The following is a 22,138-nucleotide window of genomic DNA, read 5'->3' as shown; positions in this document are numbered from 1 at the left end:
TTAGTCATGATAAATTGGTTACAGTTGGCGCTGGGCCCGAGTACTGATACAGCTTCGTGTGTCTCCAAATTGATTGCCTGATGAAGCGGGCGTTTGACTCGTGAAACGCGTTTTGCCTGGAGATCTCAATAAATTATATTATTTATATATAACGAATCATTGGCTGGTCATCATATATCTGAGGGTGGTAACCACCAACCCCCCTCCTTTTAAACTGTTTTGAACAATTTTACTCTAAATTTGGCGCCTCTGTTATCATACATCACTCATAAATTGGTTACATGTTCAGCAATGAATTCTCTTTTTCTTTGTTCAGCAGTGTGAGAGAAAATGTATTTTTTATGTAGTGTTAGTCCTATTGTATTGTAATATTTTGCATGACAGTTTTTGTTCATTTTATGCACACTTTTTACTTTACAGAACCCACCAGGTATAATGAGCATTCTGGATGATGTGTGTGCCACAATGCACGCTGTGGGAGAAGGGGCCGATCAAACACTTTTACAGAAACTCCAGATGGCTGTGGGGACACATGAACATTTTAACAGCTGGAACCAGGGCTTTATCGTTCACCACTATGCTGGAAAGGTGAGCACGACTTCCCAGAAGCTACATTTTCCATCAATGTTCTGCTTAGGCCAAACTCCTTTTGGCATGCTGTAGCTGAAATCCTATATTCAGCAGTTGGACTCAAAGTGAAAGCAAATGATTGGAATACAAGTTAGAGAAGCAACACACACCCTGATATGACTAGAAATACTTGTTTCAGGTATGCTTCAATGTAACATAAAAGCTCCCCATAGACATGTATCCATGCTCTATGCATTAGGTCAGACATCCACCTCCACAGTAAGCACTAAAAATGTCATGTAATAGATGCATGTCATATACTCTGTGGCCGGTCATGTAGGCGAATGTGTGACACAGCTAAAAAACAGACGTGGTTAGGACCATTGTCGTGTTTTATTTCTTTATTCCAATTTGAATCTCTTTATTCCTGTTGCCCAGCCTAAGTTAGAGTCACATAACCATCACTGAGGTCCCAAGAAGTTTCGAAAGAAAATAGATAATGGACTATGATGTTGGGAATTAAAACTGCACACCGATATCCTGCAGTACCTTTACTCACCAGCAGGAAAGTGTAGCAATAGCTGAATATCTGACAAGCTAAGTGTGATATAAAAGCGTTGCTCCACTTTTCATAATGAAAAATAAAATATTTTCTGCCTGTGTGGATAAATAAGCCCTCAAGCTTGCTACTCAATCATATACTGTACATTTTAAAATAGGAAATTGAAGTTGGAACGGAAATTAGAGTTTGATTTGCTGGCTGAGGTCTAGTATATATTAATATTTCTAGTCAATTTGGTATAAATGAGTCACTTCAATCTGGAGATTTTGGTAGAGAGGATACTGAATCAGATATGTGCTGGAGATGTGCTATAGAGTGGAGAACCCTTTCACACGTTTGGTGTTCCTGTGTACCAATTATGAAATTCTGGTCTGAAGTCGCAGATTATCTCGGGGGCTGCCTGAAACCCCACTTTCACTACAGTGGGCCTCCGGCAATCTTTGGCGTGTGTTAAATTTTTAGTTATGTAAGGTAAGCAAGGGGAACGTGATAATCCCTTAAAACATGGGAAATACTAATTTCAGATAAAACAAAGCTTTAACAAGTACATCCACAGGGATCCAAATACAGTATTCGTCATCCTGCATAGAATGTTGTTACCCAATATAAGCATAAGGACAGGTTCATATAGTTTCTAAGGAGTATTTTAGTATTATGTATTTATTTGTTGTATTTATAAAGCGCCAACATATTACACAGCGCTAGACATTAGTTTAGGTTACATACAATATTTAGGGGTGATCTACAGCAATATGACAATACATGAATACAAGAAAAGAAAAACCAGATCACACAGCACAGTATGAGTACAAGGTAATGCTTAGTCAGTCACTGGATGGGAGCATGGAGATTAGGCAAGTTAGTTACACTCAAATGCACAGCTGGGTGCACAATAATGGAGGTGCATGATCAGGTAGGACACAAAAGGAGGAGGACCCTGCCCAAAGGCTTACAATCTAGAGGGAGAGTTAGGGACACGAAAGGTAGGGGACCAGAGTTCAGCTGCGGGTTTAGAGCACTTGTGAGGGGTGGTAGGCCAGAGTGAAAAGGTGAGTTTTGAGGGCCTTCTTGAAGGAGGGGGTTGCCCTAATAGATGGAGGTAGGGAGTTCCATAGTGTTGGAGCAGCTCTTGAGAAGTCCTGGAGGCGTGCATGGGACTGGGTGATGTGGGGGGCAGTCAGGCGAAGTTCATTGGAGGAGCGGAGTGAGTGGCTAGGTGTGTAAGATAGGAAATGTAGGTTGGACAGGTTTTGTGGACAGATTTGTAGGTCAGACACAGTATCTTGAATCCTGATTCTGGACTAGATAGGAAGCCAGTGGAGGGATTCACGGAGGGGATCCGCCATGGTGGAGCGATGGGAGTGTATAATTCTGGCTGCCGCATTCATGATGGACTGCAGCGAGGCTATTCAAGTCATAGGGAGGCCAGACAGAAGGGCATTTCAGTAGTCAAAGTGGGAAATTATGAGGGCATGGATGAGGAGTTTGGTGGTGGCAGAGGTCAGGAAAGGGCGGATCTTGCAGATGTTATGAAGGTGGAAGTTGCAGGACTTTGTGAGGTTTTGGATGTGGGGAGTGAAGGAGAGTGCGGAGTCCAGGGTGACGCCCAGACAGCGGGCTTGAGAGGTAGGGCGAATGGTAGTGTGGCTAACAGTGACATGCACGTCTGGGAGGTTCAGGGATGGCTGGAGTGGGAAGATCAGAAATTCCGTTTGGTCTAGATTTAGTTTCAGGAACCTAGCGGACATCCAAGAGGAGATGGCTGATAGGCAGGAGGAGACCTTGTCCATGGTAGTGGGGGATATGTTAGGGGTGTGGAGGTAGATCTGGGTGTCATCAGCATACAGATGATAGTTAAGACCCATGGAGGAGATAACCTTGCCAATGGAGGATGTGTATAGGGAGAACAGTAGGGGGCCAAGGACCGAGCCTTGGGGGACTCCCACCGAGAGGTGGTTGGGAGTGGATGTGGATTGTGTGGTAGGGTGGATTGCACTATAGATTTTACAAGCTTATGGATTTTTTTTGACCATAGGACTGTTGTGTCCTTCAAATGTGATGCATCTTGTCTCATGCTGCCTTATTTTTGAAATCCCTGACTTGCATCTAATTATTTTCTTTATTATCTACTGCATCTGCTATAAATATTTTTATCTTTTTTTTTTTTTCCAACAATGATGATGAATACTCATATCTCTGTTCCCAATTCAAAGAGCATTGTGATGAAGACTTTTTTTGAACAGAGATACTTGGCTGATGACTGCAAAAAGCTATTAAGTCATCTTTGGACATTTCAAGTATTTTAATAACGTTTATTACACAGACATACTTGTGATTTCCCTAGTCACTGCTAGAGCTTTCATTATGCTGCCACCTGCAAAAGCTGTCACCCATTACCAAGCTATGAGTGATTATTCCCCTCTGCTGTGTACATATTCCTACCTTACTAGAACCTGACAGATCCCTCCACCATATGGAATGACCGTGATATTATTGTAGTTAAATGGTACAAAGGAATGCAATATGTTTTTCTTCCTGCTTTGTGAAGACTTACAAACCAAAATCACAAACCATATCACTCCAATAAGGAGAAAAAGACTGTGCTCCACAGCACTTAAACACTTTACAAATTAACACCAATGTCACCCGTTTGTATTGGGGATTTGCAGACTTCACTCGAGTACACACACTCTCCAGCAACGATCAAATCCACATAAGAAGTTGCGATCACAATCCTGACCTCCCAATAGGAGTATAGAATTTCCCTGTAAAAAAATCGGGATATAGTGCAATATTGCCTGTTATGAACCACCCCGTGATTCACTTCATAAAGTTGTGCAATAAAGGATCTCCACCCAGGTATATAGGAAAGCAAGGGGGATCTTTGTACCCCCTATGCCCTCCATCCTGGGCAGCAACAGTAAAAACCTTCAGATATAAAACGGAGCTAAGGAGCCACGCAGGACGGAAGGAGGAAGCAATCAGAGCGGGGACTGTGGCATGCAGCGGAGATCCGACCGCGGCGGTGCTGGCACACATAGAGAAGTGCTTTTGATTGGAAATCTGGTACGCATATCTTTTAAGCATTTTAGCAATAAATCTTAAAGTTTTTTTACACTATGCGAGTTCCGTTTTATATCTGAAGGTTTTTACTGTTGCTGCCCAGGATGGAGGGCTTATATGCATAGAGATCAAGAAAGAATTTGGTGAGTGAGACTCACAAAGGGGGTACAAAGATCCCCCTTGCTTTCCTATATACCTGGGTGGAGGTCCTTTATTGCACAACTTTATGAAGTGAATCACGGGGTGGTTCATAACAGGCAATATTGCACTATATCCTGATTTTTTTACAGGGAAATTCTATACTCCTATTGAGAGGTCAGGATTGTGATCGCAACTTCTTATGTGGATTTGTTCAAAATCACAAACAGATGACTATTCTGGCTATCTTGTATTCCAAGCTGTATTCTGTTGCCATGGTTTCAGCAAGAATAATAAAATGGGCATAACAGCTGCAGACTGAAGTTGAATAATGGTTGGTAATAGTTAATAGATTTTGGTTATAAAATTTCTTGTGTAATGATGACTTATGTTGGATAGATTTTTGGGAAGCAGAGAAATTGGCTGGCTCTGACAGTGGGCACCACCGTATATTAAATAGTGGTTAGATACCACCTTTCTCTTTGAATCTGTTTAATTTGGGCACCAGCACTCAGCTATTATTAGCTGAAAATTGGCTACAGTGGGCAAATTTGACAGCAGCTTTCTGCCATCTACAAAAGGTGCTAAGCGATAACATAGCAAAACGCTGGCTTCTAGTACAGGTATCTAACTACTGTAACCTAACTGTGTTACTTGGCTATATAAAAGCTGAGCATCCAATCCCAAATTAAGTGTGATTATCAGGGTGAGAGGTTAGGCACAAGGGAGGATAAGCATTAAAGAAGGGATTTTGAACTCCAGTGCTCAAGGGCCAAGGTCCTCACATATGTTTGTCACAGCCCAAATGAATCAATGGGACTGATTAAGGAAAGGTGTGGTTCATCGAGCAGGACACACTCCTCCATTTCTCATTTTATCCTAAACACTGGCATGAATATGGCCCTCCAAGATGGGAGTTTGACACCTGTGCATTAAAGGATAGGCTAGACTTAAGATAGAAGGAAGAGCAAACACGCTTAAGACATTAGTCTTCGGTGTCGGGATGGTCAGCCAATGGAAGCTAGTGTCACAAACCTGAAAGAAAGGGTCATCATAAAGCTATGCAATATCAGTAACCACACTTTACAAATTTTGAAGCACACACTTCACCTGGTGCCCAGGTGGTTGAATTACAAATACTGAGATTTTTGTTGTGAGGGAGTTACTCTTTAAGCAGTAAGGGTCTGCTTTGTAATTCTGAATAGCAATCACATTTCTCTCCAGTAGATTAGTTAGGTTACCTGCACTTATGGGAGTCACCAACTGCTCCCGCTGGCATCCACTTCTGAGTTTATTCAGGAGCTTGCTAATTCCCTCCATCATAAATGGCATTAATCTGTGAAAAGTCTGCTTGATTTGTAAGCCAGATTTTTTGCCAAGTCTTCATTTTTCTGCACTGACGTCCAGATTCTCATAAACATGCTGCAGTGTTTATTTAAAACTCCCTATGTGTATGCATTTTTGTTTTAATTGCCCAAGAATGTGCTGACAGACGTTCACACTTTGCTTTGTGTGCTGATTTTTTGTTTTTTTAATCATGTTGGAGTTAACAGTAAAAGGAGAAAGCAAATTGAATACTATCAGGCAGCATAGCCTTAAGTGGAAATTACAAATGAAAGCAATCTGGGACTGGGAATTTAATTAGTGCCGATAAAGAATTACAACCTGTGACCTGTTGAGCTAACATGGTTCACATTCCTGCGGTGATGTAGCACATAAAAAAGAAGCTCATTGGGTACAATTTTACCTTTGTCTAAGGTGGTTGGCAAGTACATACCAAGTTATAGAGCTGGGTTCACAACGTGCTAGCTATTTGATGTCTGAAACAACACGCTGTGAGAAAACGTGGAAAAGCCACCGCGAGTGCTCAGGATAAGGCGGCTGATTCCGCGCCCAACATGGCGGATTTCGCGTCCGATGCGGCGGCTTACACGCTTAGGCCTACATCTGTCCGCATGGCGGAACGCGGAGAAACCGCGCGTGCTCGGATAGCGGTGCGGCTGGTTCCGCGTCCGGCACAGCGGATACATTGCAAAACAGATCTGGTGTGGCTGGGACTGATAGTCCACACAGGTTCAGAAGGACGCGCGCGCGCGTTGAGAGGCAGAGCTTTTATGACAACCAGAAAGGGGTCAGCTGACCAAGCCGGTCAGCTGACAATTTTACCTCTTCCCATTGGTCCAGCACTTAGGGGAGGCGCTGGAGAGCGCTAGGGTATATTTACTGGATGCTGGTCATTTCTCTGGTGTCTGCCGTTGCGATCACTATGTGGTAGCACTCAGACCTTTTGCTAATGTGTTGTTATTCTCTGTTATCCTTCAAACTAGTTCCAGGGTGTTGATGATCAAGGAACTCACACCCAAGATTAGGGAACTGTATTATCATTCTGTTATACTTCAGACTAGTTCCAGGGTGTTGACGATCAAGGAACTCACACCCAAGACTAGGGAACTGTATTACTATCCTGTTATATTTCAGACTAGTCCCAGGGTGTTGATGATCAAGGAACTCACACCCAAGACTAGGGAACTGTATTACCACTCTGTTATATATCAGACTAGTTCCAGGGTGTTGATGATCATGGAGCTCACACCTAAAGAATAGGCATTGTTATTATCTGTTATGACTTCCGGCTTTCCTGACCACTCTCTTGATCTCTGAATTGGTACTTCGCTATATCTGATAATCTGTTGCCAAACTCTGCTTGTCCTTGGATTCCGATTCTGTCTCCTGTCTTTGTACCTGATCTGTCTGTCTATTGCCGACCTTGCCTGTCCGACCTCGAGAACTATTTCCCCTGTTGGGTGATAGTTCACAGACCTGTCAGTGACACTTCACCCCTGGTGTCACTCACACTCTGGTTCTTCCCACTCTCAGCCCCTTGGGGAGCCTCAGGCCATTGGAAGGAAGCTGTTCTTTAGGCAGTACCTCATACTGCCTTGCACCCTCTGTACGGGTGCTTTCCTCAAAGTATTACTGTTGCACCAAACACTCAGTTATTACTCAGGTGTCCAGAGGTTAGAGATAGATCTGATTATCGGTGATACTGCAGATCATCTATAATCGGGTATATATCTGTATTCTCGGTGATACTGCAGATCACCGGTAATCAGATTCTCTCTGTGTTACACCGATCGTTACACACGCTAAGTATATGGACAGTTTCCTAAATGTATACGTCTGATATCACCGGGTACCCTCACATACACATACACCATATACGCAAGGTGAACAGTGCATATTGGACAACTTAAAGAGAAACCGTAACCAAGAATTGAACTTCATCCCAATCAGTAGCTGATACCCCCTTTCCCATGAGAAATATTTTCCTTTTCACAAACTGATCATCAGGGGGCTCTGTATGGCTGATATTGTGGTGAAACCCCTCCCACAGTGTGATGTCAGCACCTCACAGCACTGAGGTCCTGACATCACACTGTGGGAGCCTTGTTGCATTGTGGGAAACAGCTGTTTCCAACTGGCAAAAAAGGCAGCAGCATCTCCTTCCAGTGACATCACCTGCCAGCAGTAAAAATGTCACCATGTGATAAATGTCAGAATGTAAATCAGGGATTTCAAATATTTTACAATGAGCAAACACTGACTAAATCATTTGTACATACTTATTGTAAAAATAAAGCACTTTTATTACATTATTTTCACTGGAGTTCCTCTTTAAATGAATTCCAAAATTAGAGCAAAAGGTTGCAGCTCTGGGTGGTGCAGCTTGAACATATCTGGCGCCTTCCAACTAGCCTTCCAGAGCTGTAGTTAAATGTCTCTGACCTCTTCATTTCAGAAGACACCTTTATTAAGATAAGGAAATCCCTATGAACAGCTCAGATATGTTTTCTGTTATGAGCATCCAAACCTTTCAGAGGATTACGGTTCATTTCTTACTATTATTTTTTTATACATTTTTTTTAACTTTGCTTTTTATGTAAATTATCAAAAACAGCCATTCCAAACAATATCTAACATAAAAAGATGGGAGTCTTAAATCCAGCTGTAATAACGTGATTAGGGCTTGATTCACTAAACCGTAATAAGTCAGATCACGCCGTTTTCGTGCGCAATTTCACGTTTATGCACGATTGCACATTTGCGCATGCAATCACAAATTTTCACGTGAAAATTATATCGTTTTTGTGCGAACATTTACGATTGTGCGGGATAATTCGCGATTGCGCACACAATTTGTGATCGCGCGAAAACGGCCGTGATATGACTTATCACAGTTTAGTGAATCAAGCCCTTAGTCTGTATAAGTTAAAACTCAACAATGGTTTTGGTTTTGTGCAGCTAATTAGTCTTGCAGGAAGATGGGACCTTGAGATGCCTGTGTTCCAAATACAGTAACACTGTTGCTATAGTGTCATAATAATGCAGTTTGCACTTACATCATTTGTATTCATAACTAGCTGTAAATCCATAACTAGCCATAAATTGGACTCTACATGTTCATCATGTTAACTCACAAGTTCCTTGTATAGCGTTGATTTATGTTTATGGGATTATCTCATGGAAGTTGAATTACAGTTTCCATTGTGAACTGCTATGCCTTATGATATACTGTAGCTGTCTGGCTTAGAGATACATGTATGCTATTTAGTAAAAGTTTCATGTATATAAAGCCATTTCTAAAAATTCCCTAAGCTGACACATCTTTTCATAGATGGGGAGGGCTTAGAAGAAGGGGTACAAAGTATGTTGCAGTTTAATGTTCTAGGTAGCACTAGGATTTGTTGCTAAGAGATGGTGCCACCACAAGGCTTTGCATGGCAGAGAAAGTTACTCCGGTAGATAAAAGATGCTTTAGACTTCAAATCTTTTAACCGGCAGCTAGATCTATTCAGTCACTATTTTGGTGACATCTTCACTTGATGCATAACCTTTGTCTAAGCAGTATTTTCCCTGATGTGGGACACATGCTGTAGGTCTCCAGATTCCTCTGGTGAGCTGTATTCATAGACAATCTTTTTTCTCTTGTGCTAGCTGTAATCGTATATGAAGATAGTAGCCTAGTGAAAGCATGTCTGTGTGCTTGTGTAAAGTGCCACTGGTCATTTTGCAGAAGACCATCCACTCATGGTATGCAGACAGTACATTTGAGTTGCTCTGGCAGTACTCAATGTAAAAGCTGTGATGAGGGTAAACTATTGAGTAAAGCTTGGGAAACCATGGACTAGAGTGATATTTCTTTAGAAAGCTGAGCAAGGCCTCATCTGGGCTGTTGGTTGTTTTGAGCTTACAAATGTACTGGAAGTAAAACTATTGGTCTTGTAAGCGAATGCTGTAATTGTGTGGCACTATACAATGTTAGGAAGTCAAATTTGTGAGAAATGTTATATTCATTCTTGTCTAACAATACTATTTTATTTGTGTAGTCCCCACCTGCATCCTCCTTTGTCCAAACTCAGCATAAGCACTTGCAGAATTAGCCAGTTGGTAAGAAACAGTGTAGACTTTGCTTGAAAAGAAAAAAAAACATTTTGCTTTTGAATGGTATTTAGCTGTTCCTCATTTGTTGTCGAACTTGAGATGAAAATATTTCTAAAATTGTCTTCATGCTATAGCGACTTTTTCAAGGTTTGAATCCAGGTCTTCCAAAGCAGATCTGAATGTATGGAGGTCAGCTGATTTACTGATTTATTCTGTAGATCTCAGTGATGATGTAGGCAAAATAGTTGTACTCTTTTCTCTCTAGTGTGTATATTATTACTGTATCACATATATCCTTTTCCTTGTTTAGGTATCTTATGATATGGATGGGTTCTGTGAAAGGAACCGAGATGTCCTTTTTACTGATCTCATAGAGCTGATGCAAAGTAGTCAACTGTAAGTACTGCCTATCACACCTTTTCCTGCACAGTCACCATCTAATCTCATATACAGAAAACATACTAATCATCCAAAACATGCACAGAGTAGGCAGGAATATGTTTCCTTTTAATCTAGGTGTCATTTTTTTTCTTTTGTATAATTTCATCTTTGGCAAGTTGCAGGTGTTTTTCTGAACAAGCAATGCAATCTGACATGGGTTAATATCATCTGCCTTAATCAGCAGATTCATTACAACCTTAGTAGTGTATGAATCACGATTGCTTATAATTGTTCAACGTGTTTTGACTTATTTAAATAAACACATGACTGATGCCGTGATCAAATTTAAATGCCTTGGCCTGCTCACACCAGGGGTTAAAGTGTACCTGAGATAGGGATTGAAAGGAAAAATACACATACCTGGGCCTTCCTCCATTTCCCCTCTGGCCTGATCGCTCCCTCTTTGTCCTCAGTTTCCGCCTGATTCCTCCGCAACTGGTCCCGGTAATTCGCCCAGTCAGGGCCAGTGGGTGCAGGTGCAGTCGGGGCCGTGCATGCTCCCTCATCACCCTCCCGTCGCCGGGAGCGTTCTGTGCCTGCGCAATGGTACTGTGCAGGTGCACAATGCTCCCAGCGACAGGAGCGTAGCCTGTTCAGTCGAAAGAATCGCACACCTATGGTAGAGCAGTGCTGGTGCTGGAACCTGTAGCAGCGATAATCCAACAGTCAGAGGAGGGATCCGCACACAGTCTTCAAGGAACAACATGCTTTTATTGTTCCAATGCACACCTATAATACACACCAAATTGTCTCAGCCGACAATTGTTTCGAGGCCAATCATGTCCCCTTTATCAAGGCATAAGCAGACAACATATACAATATGTGTCTGCTTATGCCTTGATAAAGGGGACCTGATTGCCCCAAAACATTTGTCGGCTGAGACAATTTGGTGTGTATTATATGTGTGCATTGGAACAATAAAAGCATGTTCCTTGAAGACTGTGTGCAGATCCCTCCTTTGACCGTAGGAGCGTAGCCTGGACGCACATGCACAGTTGACCCAAGACCAGAGGACTTTCCGCAGCCAATTGCAGAGAACTAGGAGGTGGAGGAGGATGGTGAAGGAGCGACAAGCCCAGAGGAGGCTGGAGGAAGCCCAAGGTATGTCTGCATGATTTCTCAATCCCCATCTCAGGTTCTCTTTAAAGGGGAGCTTCAGCCTAAACAAACATACTGTCATCAAGTTACATTAGTTATGTTAATTAGAATAGATAGGTAATATAATCTCTTACCCACCCTGTTTTAAAAGAACAGGCAAATGTTTGTGATTCATGGGGGCTGCCATCTTTGTCATGGGGGCAGCCATCTTTTTGGTTGAAAGGAGGTGACAAGGAGCAGGAGACACAGTTCCAACTGTCCTGTGTCCTGATTACTCTTCCCAGCTGCACACGCTAGGCTTCAAATGTCAAATTCAAAATGTAAAAAAAAAATTGCACCAAAACAGCAGAACGAGAACAACAACATCAGAAATCCCATCATGCTTTGCACAGCATCAGGGGAAAAAAGCCCGGGCAGTTTTCTTCTGTGCAGCTAAAAATGAGGCTTGTATGAAAGAAACAAAGTTCTGATGCTGTGAAACTGTTAAAGAAACACCAGGCCTTTTCAGTGCTGCTGAGTTGATTTTTAGTCCGGAGGTTCACTTTAAGCTTCGAAATATTTGTGTAAGGCCTGGTACACATTAGGCAATACATTCAAAGTATAACTGAACCCAAACTTTTTTTTAGGGGTTTGGATGGAATAAAGAATGAATAGAACCCTAGATTCATCCCCAGCTTTGGAGAACATCAGTGCAGCATGTAATCCTTTTGTTTCTGAAGAGTTTGTAGATTTTGTATTGTCTTTTTTAAAAGAAGATGTCAGCAAGCCAACTGGTATCACCCAGGCAAGGTTTGCACAGTTTTGGCACTTAAAGTTAACCTGGAGCGAAAATAAACGTATGAGATAATGGGGTTAATTAATTAATGTACGCGCCATGGTGCTGCACTAGCGTGTTTAGTTTACAAGGAGCGCACACACCTTAACACACGTTACGCTGCCTGTAGCGAGTGCGGGTAATATTTGGCAAAGAGCATGATCCCAATATGCTAGAAATCACATACTATACATTTGATTAGAGGATGGTTCAACCAAATCCATTAACTGCAGGAGACTGAGGAGGCTATATTGGTAGGAAGGGACAAATTAGATAAATATAAGACTGGATGGCTTGGATACTATATCAAACTACGGATCAGTATCAAATGATCGGGGACCAGTCTACTGACTGTTTTAGCGTATATGGGGGGAATGCGTTTTAAGGTTATATGGAGATGGAACACTCTGGTTTGTCATAAGGATAGATAATAATCTGATGCATCATGTTATGCTTTGATTTATAGTTTTGTTGGCTGTTAAAAAAAATAATAAACGTGTCACATGGAGATTCGTACAAGGATATCCCAACACATCATTAGTCTGGGTAGCAACTCAAATGTTTAATGCACAGATGCAGGTGGGGTTATGTGATATATATGACATCTGGGCTACATATATCATTTTGCTATCCAGACTGATACTATTGTACTAGGCCCATTAAGTTCACGGTGATTGTATGTGATTTGCCTATGTTTGTATTATGCAATATTGAAGCTCATGCTGAAACTTTGTACGATTTCTTTGTGACCTAAAAATTGTATGTAAAAAATACAGCCAAGAAACAGTGAGACAGCTTGAGATAAGGTTTTACTGCAGGGAATTTCAAAGGGTTATTATTTCTGCTTTGTTTTATAGATTAAAAAACTGTGTGGTTTTAAAACTGCAGCTAACAGTATGATACAATGTTATAAAAAAAAAAGCTATATAATTAAAAATACATATGAGACTCTCTTCTTTGCTACTAATGTTCTTTTCATTTTCCGTACTATACGTACAACTCATTAAATCATATGATTTTATCACTTCAGGTTTGCTTTACCCCCCCTGTCGACCGCTCCACGTCAATTGGCGTGAATGCGGCAGCAGCCCCAGGACCACTCCACGCCGATTGGCGTGAATGGCTGCGGGCTGGGATTGCAGGAGATCGCCCATGCTGATGCGCGCAAATCTCCCCATGAATGACGGAGCTCCGCTCAGCCTTCAGTCTCCCAGCAGTGATCTCCGTCTAATAGGACTGTACAACGCTGCGATCTAAGGCAGCACTCTACTGGGGACACAGAAGCGAATCGCGGTGATTGGGGGCGGGAGAGAGACAAAATATTAAAAAAAAAATAGTTTCAATTTATTTAAGAAAAACACTAATATTTATTAACAAACAAACCTCTGGGGAGCGATCAGACCCCACCCTACAGAGAGCTCTGTTGGTGGGGGGAAAAGGGGGGAATCACTTGTTGCTGAATTGTACGGCCCTGCAGCGAGGCCTTAAAGCTGCAGTGGCCTATTAAGTAAAAAATGGCCTGGTCACTAGGGGGTTTAACACCGCGGTCCTCAAGTGGTTAATAGCAGCCAATTATTATACTCTCTAGTTCAGTAGAACTTAAAATGAATTAACTCCATTGTGTTGACCAGATACTAAATAAATGCATAGATGAGCACAGTGCCACTGTCTACTGCTTGTAAGTTACCAATATTGCTTATATTAGACTGAAGCCTGTGATATGTGCTTTTTGTGTGGTGGAATTATTCCAAACCGTCAGTCATCATGTGATTATATGACCAGCTTTACACAACACCTAGCGGAGTGCTTCCCTTGATCCTGACTAGTGAGATCAGCTGAAATGGGAACTTCTTGCTTTTTACTGTGAGCTTAGCTGGCATCCATGACATCTGAGCAGACTTACTATGACAGCCTTTTTCCGAGTGGATGCTGCAGAAAACCACAAGCAAGGCAAAAAATAGTAGTTATAGTTTGCAAATAGCCTCAGAGGTTATTTTACCTAACAAAGGCTTTTTAAAAAAGACTGACTGTTTTGACGAAGATGTGCCAGAAATGTAAGGGATACTTATAGCTAGAACTTTTCAGAACCTGAGCTTTTCCCACAAACTAATCTTTGATGACAGTGCCTGGCTGTTTATTTATGTGTGTGTACAATATAATTATGCCTTGGTTTGGACTTCCTGTCCGTTAAGCATTTTGAGTGTTTTGATTGCAGCTGGATTGGAGGAGGAGTTGAATGTTTAAAAGAAAAGAGAAAAAATCTCGATCATAGCATTACTGCACACTTATCGAGTTGATGTAAAACCCTAGTTCAGGAAAAGTCGTAATGGGTATTTAACAGATGGTTTATTTGTAATTCTGCACAAAAAAGGTTTTGTAAAAACACTATAGGGTTATTTATTGATTTCAGAATAAAAAGGTGAAACATAGCTTCTGCACAATCTCCACTTCTTATATGCTCAGTGACTAAAAGCTGGCTGCTTACTTTCCAGTCAGCCTGACACACCTCTGAGTCACATGGTCATTGAGGAGGTGGAGTTAGTGCTCTGTCATCTTAAAGCGGATCCGAGGTGAAAAAATAACTATAACAAGTAACTTGTCCTTATTTAGTTTAGTTAAGTTTAGATGGTTTACACAGTAAACTAGCTGCAAACAGCTTCATCAGTAAATACATTTTTTTTCCTGTTATACAATGAGAGCTGCCATTTTCTGCTTGGAATCATTACACAGGTAATCTTATCTTTATCTCCACACCTCAGACTGTGCAAACTCCACTCCCCTCTCCCTCCCCCTTCCCTCCCCTTGCCTCCGAAATCCCGTGCATGCTCAGTGTGTGCTGGGGCTGTCCTGTGTGAACGTCAGTGCAGCTTACCCCCCTAAATGACAGACAGCAGTGGGCTCCTGTCCTCCATCCTGTGACGATCCATGCTGGCTCCCACTGCTACTTCAGCGTTAGAGGAGCTAAGGGGGGGGGGGGAGGCTGTCTTTCTGTTTTTATTAGGTTTTTATTATATAATATAGAAAGAAATAGGCAATTATAAAGTGTAATGCCCTAAAAAATGTACAAAAGGCTCAAAAACAGGGACTTCAAAACTTGGTCTCGGATCCACTTTAAAGATGAACTACCAAAGAAACTGTCATTCTGTAAACCCCACATACTTATAGAGTTTTTAGGCAGCAACAGTAGAAAGCTTTTCAGAAGTCTCTGATCACAGCCTGTGTGAAAAAAAGCTTTATTTTTTATTTTATTTAAGTCTATATATAGCGCCAACATTTTATGCAGTGCTTTACAGAGTACAGAGTCTTGTCACTTTACTGTCCCACAGAGGGTCTCACAATCTAATCCCTACTATAGTAATATGTCTATGTATGTATCGTGTGGTGCATGTATCATAGTCTAGGGTCAAGTTAGGGGGAAGCCAATTAACTTATCTGTATTTTGGGGAGGGGGCCGTAGTGCCCGGAGGAAACCCACATAGACATGGGGACAACATACAAATTCCTTGCAGATGCTGACCTGGCTGGGCTTCGAACCCGGGGACCCAGCGCTGCAAGACGAGAGCGCTAATCCCTACGCCACCATGCTGCCCAAGCTTTGTTTACCAACTTTTGTAATATAGTCGGCGTGGGGGAAGGCAGGGGCTGTACCATATGGATAGGTTCCACTTCTCTGTCACTACTGTATTAAAGGAATACTTAAGGCAAAAATAAAAAATGAGTTTTACTCACCCGGGGCATCCCTCAGCCCCCTGAAGCTGGATGGTGCCCTCGCAGCCCCGCTCCGATCATCCTGTCCCCGCCGGCGGCTACTTCCGGGTTCGGCGACAGCCGCCGACAGGCTGGGAACGCGGCTGATTCTCCGCATTCCCAGCCGCTATATCACCCTCTATGCTGCTATAGCGTATATATATATACGTTATAGCAGCATAGAGGGTGATATAGCGGCTGGGAATGCGGAGACTCAGCCGCGTTCCCAGCCTGTTGGCGGCTGTCGCCGAACCCAGAAGTAGCCGCCGGCGGGGACAGGATGATAGGAGCGGGGCTGCGAGGGCACCATCCAGCTTCAGGGGGCTGAGGGATGCCCCGGGTGAGTAAAACTCATTTTTTATTTTTGCCTTAAGTATTCCTTTAACAGAGAAATGATTTACTGTTTGTTTCTACACTGCCCACACACACTGCTTTTTCACAGATCATATGAGAGCAGATAATAGATTTTTCAGCTACAGAGAAGGGATCTGAAGAGAAGGAGGCTTACTTTATTCCGGTCTTTGCATGCTTACACCCCCCTCCCTCCCATTCAGAATGAGCTCTTCCTGTCTGTTTATTTTACACTGTGTGAGGCAGAAAGAGACACAGGAGCAGCTGATGAGTTATTTACACACTATATTGATGCTATATTTCTGCTTTTTATCATTCTGGAGAGATTCCAGTCACAGGATTACAGCCAGTGAGGACTGTCTCTATATGCTGGATGTGCTGGACACAGTCCTCCATTGTGATGCCCACAGGGAAAACGGTTCTCTGTAAATGTCTTTTTTCTTCACACAAGAAAATGAAAAGATGAAAAAAGCCTTTGTACTGCTACCTGCTAGTAATTACTGGAAATGTATGTGGCATTTAGAATTTTAACATTTATAGTTGTCCTTTAGGTGATTCCTACCTGCTAACTTCTATAGCTTGGGTTCAGACTAGGGAAGGGAGCAGACAGTAGTCAGTCCCTGAGAATCTATAAATTGGTGCAGTACATATTTTCCTTTTCTATTTTTCCAAAACTGCATCGATTTGACAAAGCTTTTTTCATGCACAATTTATTATACATTCTATATTAAAAGCTGTGTCTGAATCAGGGTTTTATTTATTTTCTTTTATGTATTTCTTTTAGTTTGTGGAATGTTTGTTGTTAGGTTTTAAACACAGAATATTGATCCTGCTTTAACTGCGCTTGTTTCACTTGCCTCAGTGTTTCCCATAGCTAAGGAACACAACATTGCAATTCATATAGATTGAAATGCCTTTTACAGGCCTTCCTGTGTCGGAGGGTAATCTTGCAGACTAAATACATAATGTATGAGCCTGGAAACCACAAGACAGGGATAGTCTGGCAGCTCCGCTACAGTTTTTCAGCACTGCTATGAAGCAGTACTGTAGTATAAATGAAACCGACCATTAATATTCCAAGGTGAATCTTCTGAACTGACGCATGTGTTGACAACAGCAGTTGCTTTGGGCTATGTGTTTTTTAGCTCAAGGTCACTCTGTCTCAGTGGTAATGCCGTGGGGTGCCAGGAAAGCAGAATAAAAAATGCAGATACAAAGATGAAACCCTTCATTGACCAGCTGAGGAGCATACCTAGTTTACTTGTATTATTTAGGTATAGTGTGTTTGTATATGATGCAGCAATGTACAATGAATGCTGATCCATCCACATCAGCCATCACCACTAAGAGCTCTCCTAGTCTACAGCAACACATAGACTCTCTCTTACATTCTACAGGCCACTTAGACACAAGGTAATTGATCTATTGAAATGTTTGGGGGTTTTGGGACAGAGCCAGGATATGGATTAGAAACCCACATAAGCAAAACTTTTAAACTTAATGTAAGCTGCATCCCTGATGGATAATTGAGCCCTTACCCAGTGCGCAGTGCTAGTAACCTTTGCAGCACAGTACTTCCCATATATCTATAAAGAGTAAAGGCTTGCATACACTATTAGATATTTGAAATAGATTAGACATGATGCAAAAAAGGCCCAGGCAGTGCACAGCAATTTTACCAGTCCTAACACCAGGGGAGTGCCACCGTTACTCTATGAGCACCACACGCCTTACTGGAATAACATGTACACTGTTATGGTATGCAGATGTTTTTACCTGGCTGGACACTGCTATGGTAACATGCAGCACCATAGCATGTGTTACCTTGGTAATGCGTGTGGCACTAATAGAGTAACACAGGCAGTGTACCCCTGCTGGCCTTTTGTGCATTAGGCCTATGATTTGATAAATTACATTGAATCCACTGAAAATTTAATCAAAATTAATGCCCTCTTCATTAAAATGTATAATTTTAGATCATTTTATTGATTGAACATTGATTGTGAAAGGCTGCTTTTTATCTAATTGAGCAGGAAGGAGGGCTGGGCCCCAAGGCAGGCATAGTATGCCTCCATAGATATAGACATATACATATATATATATATATATATATATATATATATATATATATATATATATATATATATATATACATATACACACATACACACATACACACACACACACACACACACACACACACACACACACACACACACACTCACACACACACACTCACACACACGCACACACCCCTATGCATGGTGGTAAATGATCAAAATAGGGTCGTTCTTCATTGTTTTTTGGTACAATAGTATTTGAAAACCTTTAGGGCATCCTAAACTGAAATTATTTCATTCACCATTTCACTTTACTTTTCAGGCCTTTCATTCAGGCTTTGTTTCCAGAAAATCTTCAAGCAGAAAAGAAGGGGCGTCCTACTACGGCAAGCAGTAAGATCAAGGTCAGTTCCAAGAAATATTCTTGCTCTGTCTATTGATGTTCTGTATTGGAAATATGGTGTTTCAGACTGTATCTAATATGTCAACTTTCACAGAAACAAGCAAACGACTTGGTGAACACATTGATGAAATGTACACCCCATTATATACGCTGCATTAAACCCAATGAGACCAAGAAATCAAGAGACTGGGAGGAAAGTAGGTATGTATAATGTTCTTATGTACAAGGAAGACTTTTGATGATGTTGGTGTGATCTAAAGAACTGGGATGGAAATCTGTTTTCTCTACCTAGGGAGAGGAATTGTGTTCCTTAGCCTATGTATAGTGGTGTGTCTAATGTAAAAACTCAGTACTAAGTAAATCATATTTAATGTGCATGTTGATTAAAGTATTGTCATGCACAGACAAGTAGAGTTGGGCCGAACCTCCGATTTTAGGTTCGCGAACCGGGTTCGCGAACTTCTGCGGAAGGTTCGGTTCGCGTTAAAGTTCGCAAACCGCAATAGACTTCAACGGGGATGCGAACTTTGAAAAAAAAAATGTATGCTGGCCACAAAAGTGATGGAAAAGATGTTTCAAGGGGTCTAACACCTGGAGGGGGGCATGGCGGAGTGGGATACACGCCAAAAGTCCCCGGGAAAAATCTGGATTTGACGCAAAGCAGCATTTTAAGGGCAGAAATCATATTGAATGCTAAATGACAGGCCTAAAGTGCTTTAAAACATCTTGCATGTGTATACATCAATCAGGTAGTGTAATTAAGGTACTGCTTCACACTGACACACCAAACTGTTCACTGAACAGAACAGGTATGCAGTGGCGGGTTCACTGAACAGAACAGGTATGCAATGGCGGGTTCACTGAACAGAACAGGTATGCAGTGGCGGGTTCACTGAACAGAACAGGTATGCAATGGCGGGTTCACTGAACAGAACAGGTATACAGTGGCGGGTTCACAGAACAGTTATGCAGTGGTGGGTTCACAGAACAGGTATGCAGTGGTGGGTTCACAGAACAGGTATGCAGTGGTGGGTTCACAGAACAGGTATGCAGTGGTGGGTTCACAGAACAGGTATGCAGTGGTGGGTTCACAGAACAGGTATGCAGTGGTGGGTTCACAGTACAGGTATGCAATGGTGGATTCACAGAACAGGTATGCAGCCAGGGACAAGCTAAGCCTAACTAATCTTTCCCTATGAGAGAGAGTGTGCAGCAGCTCGCCCTACTCTCACTAATGCAGGCACACGAGTGACCGTAATGGTCGCCGCTGCCTGCCTTTTAGTAGGGGGGAGTGGCTCCAGGGGCTAGTGTAGCCTAATTGGCTACACTGTGCCTGCTGACTGTGATGTAGAGGGTCAAAGTTGACCCTCCATGGTGCATTATGGGGCGAACCGAACTTCCGCAAAGGTTCGCCTGCGGGACGCGAACGCGAACCACGGAAGTTCGCATGGAACCGTTCGCAGGCGAACCGTTCGGCCCAACTCTACAGACAAGATGTAAGGACAGTAAAGGAATATAATCTCAGGTGGTAAATGGGTTATCGGAAGCTCAAAACACAGATTCCTTTTGATGGCTTAATGTACAAAAATTTAGGTTGAGCAGGGGCGGGAAGAGAGCATTGGTAGATTGATGGTACATAGCGTTGTACTGCATTGAACAGTGTAACATTGTGGTTCAACGCCTTTTCAATAGATTCCATGTTGCAATCTATTGGAAATTGATGAGCAGTGTCTGGTAGGAATCGATTCCTTCTGAATCGATTATTTTTAGAAAGCAATCAATTGTTTTGAGACATTGCATGGAAGTCTATTAGTGTATGGCCTATTGTGTATATATTATCCAAGATGATCAGTTTTAGTTTGAAATTAAATTCAAACAGATACAAAAAAAGTTTGGGGGAATAAGTGAGAGTTTGTCTTCCCCTCATCACCTACAGATGCCTTCTATGTGCAGGATATCCTGAGGTGTTCCTCCTGACCATTATTATACATTGGGGTTGATTATATCCAGGGTAGAGAAATTACCGGTAATTCATCCAGCAAACTGCATCTGGATTTTTTAAAGCATCTGTAACCTTTGTCTGGGTTGTATTGATACATAGAAGCATTTCTGAAAGGTTGGTACCTCAATCATATACCTCACCTGCAGTGAGGACTTTCTTTTTCATAAATCTAGGGTCACCTGGATTATTAAAGCTATGTTATTGCCATGAGTGCATATTGTCAGGAACCGGCCCGCGGCACGCCTGCGTATACGGTTCCCGACTGCGGGTTTGACCAGATTAAGCGGGGAACAGCCTTATTTAAGCTACAAACAAGGCTGGAACCCCTCAAAACACCTCTCACTGCCACCACTAGCGTTGCTAGACACTTCCACTCTGCTGTCGAGTCCTCAGCGCGCACTCCGCGTTTTCGTATTTGGGTCAGCTTTGCGCTTAGGCCAAATACGGGAACGCCACGCACCCACACACACACACAGTTGCAATCTTACACTGTCGTGAAGCAAAGACCCACTAACAGTCGTTCCGAACGATACTGTTAGCTACTCGCACTGGCGTTGTTCGTACGTTGGGTCAGCTGCGCGCTTAGGCCAACGTATGACAAACGCCCCCACACACAATGCAATTACAATTTCCTACGGTAGTGTTGCTCAAGCGTACAATTAGGCATGAACTTATACACGGTTACACTTCAGTCTCTTCTAGGCTATGAGGGTTAGTTTAGTACGGCAGAAGTCAAACTTATTAAATAATAATTTAATATTCTAGAAAAACATAGAACAGTGCAAAACTGAAGATATACAAAGAGATTACAAAAAAAACAAGTAAAAATAGTTACAAGATAAAATGTACAAAGATAACACACAAAGCGATTTTGCTTACCAAAATAAAGGGATCCCGATAGAAGAATCGTGGACTTTGGTGTGGACGGACACAGTCTGGCTAGACCAGGAGTTCACTAGCTTGGGCCAGGAGACCGGCTGCCACTACCGTCAGAAGAGAACTGCTTTGAGGTAGCTGTCCCCTGGTTTTTATAATGAAATATTCGCCTCGAGGCTGTAAGCCTGTGTGGACGGGGGGGAAGCTGGATTTAATTACATCCTCAGTCATAATTGGATTTCCAGAGATCCAACATCCACTATAGTCCACACACCCAACAAAAGACTTCCTTAGCCCAATTTCCCCAGGTTACAATGTCTTTACATCAAGAGATTGTTAAATGAGGCTTTTCAACTCCACCAATAATTCAATTTCCACAGGTAGAAAATGGTATCAAAAGGACTTCACCTCTTCAATAATTTCCAGTAGGCTGTCAAATACATTTCAAACATTCAGGTGTCAGCTTCCCCCTGCCCCCAAGACTCTAGCAGGCTTGCCTTGTCCCAATGGCTGACACCAGACTCAAAAGCCATGCCGACCAGCCTATTCTTCCTCAATTGGCAGGTAATTA

The 22,138-nt window shown here is 42.2% G+C and overlaps 1 protein-coding gene across 1 annotated transcript in view; it reads left to right on the top strand.

Moving 5' to 3' along the window:
* The window catches only part of MYO1E (myosin IE), a 208,078-nt gene that overhangs the window by 115,694 nt on the left and 70,246 nt on the right, over positions 1 to 22,138 (top strand). Inside the window, exons 14-17 of the mRNA XM_068275534.1 lie at positions 421 to 588; positions 10,086 to 10,171; positions 18,609 to 18,690; positions 18,784 to 18,890. Of these exons, the coding sequence (XP_068131635.1) occupies positions 421 to 588; positions 10,086 to 10,171; positions 18,609 to 18,690; positions 18,784 to 18,890 (443 nt within the window). The remainder of the gene's footprint in view (positions 1 to 420; positions 589 to 10,085; positions 10,172 to 18,608; positions 18,691 to 18,783; positions 18,891 to 22,138) is intronic.

The sequence above is a fragment of the Hyperolius riggenbachi genome, chromosome 3 (assembly GCF_040937935.1).
Source record: "Hyperolius riggenbachi isolate aHypRig1 chromosome 3, aHypRig1.pri, whole genome shotgun sequence".
NCBI classification, from domain to species: domain Eukaryota; kingdom Metazoa; phylum Chordata; class Amphibia; order Anura; family Hyperoliidae; genus Hyperolius; species Hyperolius riggenbachi.
The sequence above is the reverse complement of the archived record's forward strand: the minus strand, read 5'-3'. Positions and strand labels throughout refer to the sequence as shown.